Here is a 10,000-nt window from a genome sequence, read left to right as displayed (position 1 = left end):
CTCCTGCAAGACCAACGTGACTGACGGTGAATCATCAGCATGCTCACCAAATTCGTTAACAATTTAGCTGCCTTTGACGGAGTATTCCGTCAATTACAAATTCAACTGTTGTCTGCTTTTGACAGAATACTCATCAATGAATGTACTTTATCGATATGAAACGGTTTCACTGAAAATCTACTTTTAACAATGACCCGGTTGCTAGGCAACGGCACCTTTCGTCACTCCCAGCACCAGGAAACGTGTGCGTGCATCCCATAGCGTCGCGTAAAAAGTAGGATCTTCGTTGGCTCTGTTCTCTGAAACTACGACCGCGGTGAAAATCATCCACCCGAGGTTCGGATCTGATTTGTGATTTTGTTTGTTTGTTTTCAACGCATTATTTATTATATGAACGTACTTTTATGAGCCTTTATTTCAGACGACAAACAGGGAGAGAGAGAATGCAGCAAATGGAATGGTCTGCTCGGCACAGAATTGAACCAGGCACTCTCTGTCATGAACTGCCGGTACAGTACAGTACAGTACAGTACAGTACAGTACAGTACAGTACAGTACAGTACAGTACAGTACAGTACAGTACAGTACAGTACAGTACAGTACACATGCTCCAACCATTCAGCTTCACTGTGTTATTTAGTCTCGCGTGGCCAGACTGTTGAGCAGTCTCCCCTTCTCAGATATAAATACATGTATTATATGTTTTGTCGTTTCTAATAAAGGGAAAAAACTCTCAGCCAATGGCACCTTGGTGTGCCTGACTGTCCATCTGTGCACTTTAAAATCAAATATTCATGACCACATGAAGCATCCCTTAAAAAAAAAAGGGTTAGGAAAATGAGGTTGTGATGAGAAAAGGAAGAATGAGACCCTTCACGTCAACACCGGCTGACTGACGGAGGCCTCTCGTGTTGGGAGCGAACGCTTAACGAACTCCAGCGATGTAATTTGGAGCTCGGGGGGGGGGGGGCCTTGCGTATGACGGTGGAACGTGATGAGAGAGCGTGAGGTGGGGGGGCTCCAGTCTGCGGGTGGTATTTTAAGATGGGGGCAAGGGGTGGGGGGTACATGGCGTGCGTGAGGAAGTTTCTGGAGATTTGGGGAGGGAGGTGAGGTTTGGAGGGCACAGCACTACTGTTTGAATGCGGTGAGCTCTGACGCCGGTCTATTGTGACGCCGGATACAGCTGTGCCACACACACACACACACACGCACACGCACACACACACACGTGTCACACACACACACACACACACACACACACACACACACACACACACACACGTCACACACGCACGTGCACACATGGGTTCCATTACTCGTCGCCGAGTCGAGATGTGCTGTGCACTCGCGCCAGCCGAGAGGGTCTGGGACTCAGCCAAACGGCAGCCCACGCCAATGTCAGTTTGTGTGATAGAGAAAGCGTGCGTGCGTGCGTGCGTGCGTGCGTGCGTGCGTGCGTGCGTGCGTGCGTGCGTGCGTGCGTGCGTGCGTGCGTGCGTGCGTGCGTGCGTGCGTGCGTGCGTGCGTGCGTGCGTGCGTCAGGCAAACATATTCCAAATTTCCACGGCTCCAGGTTTCTTTTTATTATCATGGCTGTTGTCATTAGGTTTCCACTCAGTTCATTCATCCTACTCTGTCATGAAGCCTGCAGCGCACAAATGTCCCCCCCCCCCCATATGAACCCTTACATTCTGTAGCACACAGTGGCGGGACGTCAAACACTGTTTAACATTTGAGAGTGACAGTGTGTTTGTGCGTGTGCGTGTGCGTGTGCGTGCGCGTGCATGTGCGTGTGTGTGTGTAGGGGACGGGGTGACCCTGGTATACGATTCAGTCAGCATGGCTGGGTCCAGTATAGCGACCATCAAAAAAAACATGATTCTCAGCTCTGTTCCTTATAAAGGACCCATAATAATATGTCTTGTTTTTCATTCTTGTTGTCTTATGGCTTTCATTTAGACATGAGTCACCAATCCATTTCTGGTAGAATAGTCTGTATTCTCAGTTCCAATAGGACAGAGCTGACTGACTGTGGAGAGGATTGGTGATTGTTGTAGTTGGGCCGTTTCCGATCAATAGTCTACGGACGTGCCTGTACCAGACAGTGACGATACGCAGCTAGAGCAGTGGTTTTCAACCCTTTTTCATATCAAGGTACATTATTTATTCTGCATTTGAGCCACGGACCACCATTTGATGACATTTAGCCTCTCAGAGCCAAAACTAAAGATCATTTTGTTATCGTTGGATAGGATTTTGTCCACAATTCCATGCTGTTATGGTACATGGAACAGAACAGAACAGGCAAACGACAAATGATAAAATAGCAATCTACATTCTCTTATTGTGTAGTTTTCTTGTAAATTAAGTAATGCAGATGTTTAACAATAATTTAATTCTCAGGAGTTAAAGATCTATAAGGCTCCATTTGGTTACCAACTCTCCATCATTTAGCTGGGGACCACCTGGAACCTCTGCCTCAACGACCACTGGTTGGAAACCGCTACGCTAAAGTATCGTTTAGCAACCATCAACATGTTGTGACTCACCTTAATGTGAGTGACAGGGCTGGACTCACGCGTGACAGGGCTGGACTCACCTTAATGTGAGTGACAGGGCTGGACGATGCTCTCCTGTCGTTCTTCGAGGGGGCGGAGGAAGAGGGGGAGAGGGCGGGGCCCGTGGAGTTGGGGGGAGGCTGAGGGAGAGGAGGAGGAGCCATCTTGGCTCCCGGAGAGATCTGCATGCTAGCCAGCTGCGCTGCGTACAGTTGCTACGTACAGGGAGAGAGGACAGGAAACCCACAGGCTGTTAGCATTATCGCTACACAGAACGCTAGCCCATAGGACAGGAAACCCACAGGCTATTAGCATTATCGCTACCCAGGACGCTAGCCCATAGGACATACACTGACACCACGGCGCGTAAACAGTGCCTCAAACTGTGACTCCGCCCACCACCGGGGGAAGTTGTGATTTGCGCTCGTTCACTGCAATGCAATTTGCGGCATTTTCAAAACAATATTGAGCAGAGTAGCGATTATCAAACGTATTTGCAATGCCATACGTTGAAAGATCTGTTGCCCGTGGACAAGGCACGCTACCTCCGCAAGTTAGATAGCATCGGCATAGATGTTTGTCCGTATGTGATTAAGGATTGGACCAAGTTGCATTGGCAGCCATAGAAAATTCTTACCCCAGGCTAAAACCGGATGTGACGTTTTTGGGCGTTCCTGTCTAGCGTGGTGTCAGTGTATAGGACAGTAAACCCACAGGCTGTTAGCATTGTCGCTAGCCAGAACGCTATAGCCCAACCATGGTGGCTCTCACCTCTCTTTCATTCTCTCTCTTCTTTCCTCTCCTCTATTACCATATTCACCCCCACCACACATGCATGCACACATGCACACAACGCACACAACGCACACAACGCACACACACACACACACACACACACACACACACACACACGTGCCAAACTTTAGCTAGTAACTATGCCAGGACGGGGATGACGCAAGAGATACAACAGTGTCAGGGGGAGGTGTGTGCGTGCGTGTGCGCGTGCGTGTGTGCGTGTGCGTGTGTGCATCATAATATGCATAAACACACACAAATACACTCACTGCTTATATATATTATAACATTAGACAGACCCAGACAGACAGACACACACACACACACGCACGCACGTACGTACGCACGCACGCACGCACGCACGCACACGAGCGCACCCACAAATACCAGACACACTGTCTTCCAGTCTGAAGTGTGTACTGCAGCCACGTTGGCGAGAGCGTCACACACACAAATGGAAGGTTTTGTTTGAGGGGGCGACTGTTTATCAGGCTCCAGAAAAAACACACATCTCCTTTAAATGATCCCCGATCTATCTTTGACACTTATGCATTCAGCAGATGCTGTCTCTCTCCGCAGCTTGTAGAGCCATTTATGTCCTGATATAAATCCACACAATAGCTAACCCCTTTTGGACGGGTACGCATCTCTGTCACCTTAGCGTTTAACCCATTTTACCATTATTTTAAACTTTAGCTGTTGAAATAAATCTGCCAAAATGTGGGGCAGATCTTTGAAACTCAAATCTTTGCATCTGGGGGAGGTCCCTGGAACAACATAATAGACGAGTGTCCGGCGGCCAATTACTGTACATATAATTTCTGGAGTCCTTGATATGAAATAGATTGAGAACCACTGATTCTTAAAACTGTCAGGATTTAGAAGACGATTGTATAATGTGTTCTCAGTCCTAAATGGGCTAAAGGAACGTCCAAAGGTCTCTGAGGCTGCATGCAGGCCCTTCAAGACACTCAGTACTCGGTCAATGTGTGCTCTGAGAGTTTGACTTGCGGATGACAAATTACTTTTCTCTGGCTAGTCAAGGTTAAAATATGTTTTTTAACAGATGGTAAACAAATGTTTTACAGCCTGCAATTTAATGCAACATCTTTACCGTTGTATCAAAAAGTGGGAGACAATACATTTCAGGATTAGAATATGTCTGTAATCTATCTATCTACAGTGTTTGAATTGGCTCAATTTGAGCCAATTCAAAAACTGGCCCTGGAATTAATCTAAGAGTACCAAAAATAAACAGTAGATAAATCCACTTGGAAGACAAAAATCTTTCTGGACAGGCATTAGGACTTCACAGTCTGAAAAAAGAAAAATAACTCTTATTTTCAGTCCAAAAGGCACTTAACAGGAATCAAGAGCCCAAGCTGTGGGTCCTGACTGCAGTCCGGGGGTTTAAATCAAAGCTCGCTGCCCAGACAAAACCACTGCCTCCAACCCCCTGTCAGCTCCTGTCCCGGAGCACACGCGTGTGTGAGGAGAAGAGTATCAAAGAGCCAGCGGTCAGGAAAACCACCCAGACAGCACTGGCCCTCGACCACGTGGCTCGTTTCATTCCTTTTCTCTTAACTTTCCTTCTTTGTCTTTTTTGTCGTTGTTGTATATACAGACCTGCCTCCTTCTCTCGACGGCTCTGCCCTTGAGCATTACCTTTTGGCGTACAAAGTTATTTTATAAAGTGCAGATCGAGGGGAAAGAAACACATATAGGTCTCCGGCCAGGGATAAAATGGTAAACAGTGCATTAGCGCCTTTATCCAAGGCGCTTTACATATAGGGGAGACCGGGTTTTGAACCGGGAACCTTGAGGTTACCATCCGGCCACTCTACCCCTGAGCCACTGCCACCCCGGCATGTTGTGATAACGTGGCCGACATTATTATAAGGTCACTTCACTGTCCTTCTTTATCTGTCATGTTTCCCCCTGAACAGTCTCTAGAAGCCCCTTGTGGTCAGAGCGCCGCAATGTATTTCTCTTTTACACAGCAGCCATGAAGGAGCGCAACAGCAGTTTGTGTGTACTGTACAACTGATGTGTGTCTCTCTCACACACGCACACGCACACGCACACGCACACACACACACACACACACACACACACACACACACACACACACACACACACACACACACACACACACACTCTCTCTCTATCTCCCTTTCTCCCTCTCTCTCCCCCCTGTCTCTCAAAGGCCCCAGTGTTGTGAGATCCAGTTTCTCCGCAGTCAAAACTGCAAGATCCCCCGGGACCAGAGGTCCAGAAAACAGAGACAGAAAAAGACAGGAAAATAATGTGCGGCCAGCACTCTTCTATCCAGTGTTGATTTTGGCAGCAAAGTTTAGTTTAGTCATAGTCTTTTGAATAAAGTTTAATTTAGTTTTTGTTATATTTTAGTAATCTGAAATGCTTTAGTGTTAGTCTAGTTTTAGTCGACTAAATGTCATGCGATTTTAGCCGACTAAATCTACAGTTGGTCTACAGTTTGTCGACAAAAAAAAAATCATTCTTGCGGGCCTTGTTTTTTTTTGATTGATTGATTGAAATATTTATTAACAGTTTGCAGAATTACAGTACATTTCAAGCACAACTCAATAACAAAGACTGTTAACTGTGAGTGGACGACCCAATACAGCATTACACTTGTTTACAAGAGGGTGCACCTTGTTCAATTCATCAAAACATTTAGAGACGTACAAATAGACACTTCTATATAGCCAAGAACAGAAATTCATCATAAAGGAGGTAAAAAGTGGCAGATTTAAGCTCACAACGATCTGCTATTTTCAGCATGCAGCCAAGTGTAAAATTACTTGTCTTTTACTTATACTGGATCTCTTGTCCACTAGTCCCTTTCTAACATTTTAGTCTAGTTTTTATTTGTTGACAAAATTGTCAAATATATTTCGTCTTAGTTTTAGTCATCATAGCTTAGTTTTCATTTAGTTTCCATTTAGTTTTCGTCAGTGAAAAAAGGTAGTCGACGAACAATTTTCGTATTAGTTTTAGTCGACAAAATCAACACTGCTTCAATCACATCTACAGTAGTTCTACTATAATAATGTGAGACCACCACTCTTCCATCACATCTCCCCCTCCCACCTTTCTTCTCCTCATCGCCCCCTTCTTCCCTCTTCTTATATCCTCCTCTCCTTCTCTCTCTCCTCCTCCTCCCACTCCAAACCTCTCTCCCTCTGTACTCCTACTGTCTCCCTTTCTCTCCCTCTCCTCCCCCCCCCACCGCCTCTCTCTCCTCTCTCTCTCTCTCTCTCTCTCTCTCTCTCTCTCTCTCTGTGGAGCGTTATTAAACACAAACAGAAGGGGCCCCTCGCTGCCTAAAACAAAGCCCCGATGTCACGCTGCGTGTTTTTCTTGGAGCGCATGCACACGCGGCAAAGACAGAAGAGAGAGAGACACAGTCAGAGAGAGAGAGAGAGAGAGGGGGGTGGGGGGGGGTTTCCCCTCCCCATATATAAGAACTCTCTCTGAGTGAGCTTGCTGGCTGGCCGCTCGGCGAGGCAGGCCTCCTCGCGCTGTCAATCAAGACAACCACAAGGTTTACCGCAGCCGGTGATACTCTTACAGGAGCAGAGGGGGGGATAGAGGGGGGAGTTGGTTTGGGTTGTTGGAGGGGGGTGGGGTTCGGGGGGGGGGGGGGGGGGGGGGGGGATATAGAGCAGTGGTTCCCAAACGTTTTAGCCTGCGACTCAAAAGAGAAATGAGATGATTGCCCCAAACTAGTGAAAATAGCAGATCTACAACTAGGCCTATACAAGCTCACAATGCGTCGCTTTGCGCCACGTGTGCGTGTGCTTGCGTTCGTGTCCACCAAACAAAAGATTAAGAATGAAAGCCATTTTCTCCTGGTTTTCTTTTACCCCCCTCAGACGGTCAGTGGGAGATGGATGGATGGGTGACAGAGGGAAATAAGGCTAATGTGCAGCGTAAACAACCCCGGACCGGAGCTCTCAGCCAGTCAGCCACCCCCAACCCACCCCCATGAGGGAAGACAATGCCGCAATTTCCTAAATTAGCAAATTGACAAACGGGGGAACTCAAACAGAGCCCTGTTGGCCCGCAAGGGGGATTATCTGACTGGGTGCTTTTTGGCCCGTTTAGTGCTAATTTGACTAAAATGTTAAATGATTAGTCCGTAATTTTCAAGCCTCGGAAATCGACACGTGTGGGGGTTTCCTTTGTGATAGTGTGTGGAGAGAGACGAGACACGGACACGGAAATTGGGTTATGTGGTGCCTTGTGCTATAGTCTGTAGGGCAGTTGTTTTCAACCAGTGGTCTGGGGACCACCAGCGGTCCTTGACGGGGTTCCAGGTGGTCCCCAGCTACACGATGTGTACATTTTGATAACGAATTGGACCCTTATTAGATCTTTAACTCTTGAGGGTGTAAAATGAAACCAAATGGACCCATACGGGTCCATTTGGTTTAATTTTACACTCTTAAACTATTGTTAAACATCTGCATTACTTAAAAGTCTACACAAGAGAAGGTAGAGAATAATCGTTATTTTGATCAACGTTTGCCCATTAATGGTACCAACACCATTGAATTGTGGACATTACTCTTCAGTTTTGGCTCTGAGAGGCTAAATATCATCAAACGGAGGTCCGTTTGGTTTCATTTTACACTCTCAAGAGTTAAAGGACCATTTGGTTACCAACTCTCCGTCATTTAGCTGGTGACCACCTGGAACCACTGGTGGTCCCCGGACCACTGGTTGAAAACCACTGCGTGTGTTTTGCTCAAGGACACTTTGACAAGCAGGAGGAGCCCGGAATCCAACCGGGACACTTCTGAATCCAAACATCTGCTCATCTGTTCTGCATCTGGAGCTAATTGTCACTATTAGATTCACCACTAATGGGAATAAAGACACTACGGCGGACTACAAAATTGTTTTTCATATTAATTTTCATACGATAGAATGGATAGTGTCATGATAACGGCGTCAGATAAATAATTACACGGTATAGCGTAATACAGAATTAGATGCAGATGAACACTGTAAGTCCATAGCATTCTTCTGTGGTCAGTCCTGATTGCCCCCGACCGGATGGCTAAGTGGACATTCCCCTTAGCTAGCCTCTTTTAGCGTCAGGCAGCTATCGATCCCAATGGCCCACCAGACAAATGAGCTTTTGTTTTTCAGCAGGTTCATGGAGGGAGATGGGATAAATGGATTGACTGCCACTCCATCCATCCATCCATCCATCCATCCATCCATCCATCCATCCATCCAACCAACCGCTTACCCGGCACCCCGAGCTTCTATTTTGAAAGAAATCCCGGCGCTGATTGTGTTAATGATGGAGAAGTGTTACTATTAGGGTTGTCCCCATCGGATCGGGTGATGGGAAATCGGGGCCGATCACGTCAATTTCAAATGATCGGAATTGGATCGGGAGCCAAAAACCGTGATCGGGACATCCCTAGTATCAATAATATATCCATATCATGATATTAGACTGGAAATTGTCTGTGATTTGGGATATTGTACTAATGTAATGTGTACTATAATATAAATATAGACCTGAACTGACTGTGTTATTGACTTTCAAGTTTCCTGCCATCGGTGCAAATCAATAGCATTATAGCATGCCATTGCTACGTTGCCAGATCATGTTATGGATTAGTGTCAACACTGACACTGATTTCCCTGTCTACTGCTGTGCCAGGGTTGGCATTCAAAGTATTTACCAACCAATTATCAATGATCAAATGATCAAACTCAACCCTTGAATGATCTTACGGGGGGAAAGCCGCTTGTGTGGCAAATATATAATTGTCCAAGACCGCATGCCAATCCAACTTGGATGGCAGTCAAAGAATTCAAATGGTTTGCCATTCACTAACCTCGGCAGTAGGTCTTTCTGACTATACTTCAGATCATCAACATTACAGATAATCTAGGAATTCAAACATTTTAATTTCCCTCTTTTGAGATGTACTGTACCGGTAAAAGGTTGAATTACCAAAAATTCAAAAGTCAGTGCCTTGACAGAACAAACTGATGTCCCAACTTCTGCACCAACTAATCTACTTAACGGCATGATTAACGGAACACACAGCAAGGAGGAAATTCCTTCCGCTGTCTGAGACAGCGGATGTTTTCTCTGTTATAAAGTTTGCAACAATTGAGAGTGCACAGATGCATCTCCTCCTAATGTATATTCCATATTGTGAAGTAGCATCGGTCCAGAACCTCATGACCTTATATGTGGCTGTGCTCGACTGAGAGCTTTGGAGGACAAAGATCCTACTGATATAAACATTCAAGGTATTTCATTATTTTATTATTATTTATTTATCATTATTTACATATTATTATTTTTGGCAGATCACTAAAACTGGTTTCCTGATCATGGAGTAAATGCCTACATAGAGAAGTGGCATGGATGTTCAAGGAAATGAATGCATGGTGTAGGGCCGGCCTATATAGGGAGGACATCATGCATTGTATTATATGTCATTCAGCTTAATCACCTCATGGTGCAAGTTAATGCTTTTGTTGGCTTTTATTTGGTACATAATATAGTATAGATAGATGTGAAATGTGACTTTAAATGTTAGACCAATGGGGTGGAAAAGGTAGCATAAGGTAGTAACTACTGA

At 45.7% G+C, this 10,000-nt stretch overlaps 1 protein-coding gene across 2 annotated transcripts in view; it reads right to left on the bottom strand.

Moving 5' to 3' along the window:
- Positions 1 to 10,000, bottom strand: part of LOC306923408 (transcription factor SOX-6-like) — a 161,914-nt gene that overhangs the window by 24,609 nt on the left and 127,305 nt on the right. For both annotated transcript variants that reach the window (XM_079501475.1, XM_079501476.1), the window contains exons 10-11: positions 2,603 to 2,776; positions 1 to 3 (exon numbers count right to left, since the gene is read on the bottom strand). The exon at positions 1 to 3 is cut by the window's left edge and continues 184 nt beyond it. In XM_079501475.1, the coding sequence (XP_079357601.1) occupies positions 1 to 3; positions 2,603 to 2,776 (177 nt within the window). The remainder of the gene's footprint in view (positions 4 to 2,602; positions 2,777 to 10,000) is intronic.

The sequence above is a fragment of the Electrona antarctica genome (assembly GCF_951216825.1).
Source record: "Electrona antarctica genome assembly, chromosome: 5".
Lineage (NCBI taxonomy): Eukaryota > Metazoa > Chordata > Actinopteri > Myctophiformes > Myctophidae > Electrona > Electrona antarctica.
This window is presented reverse-complemented; position numbering and strand designations above follow the sequence as displayed.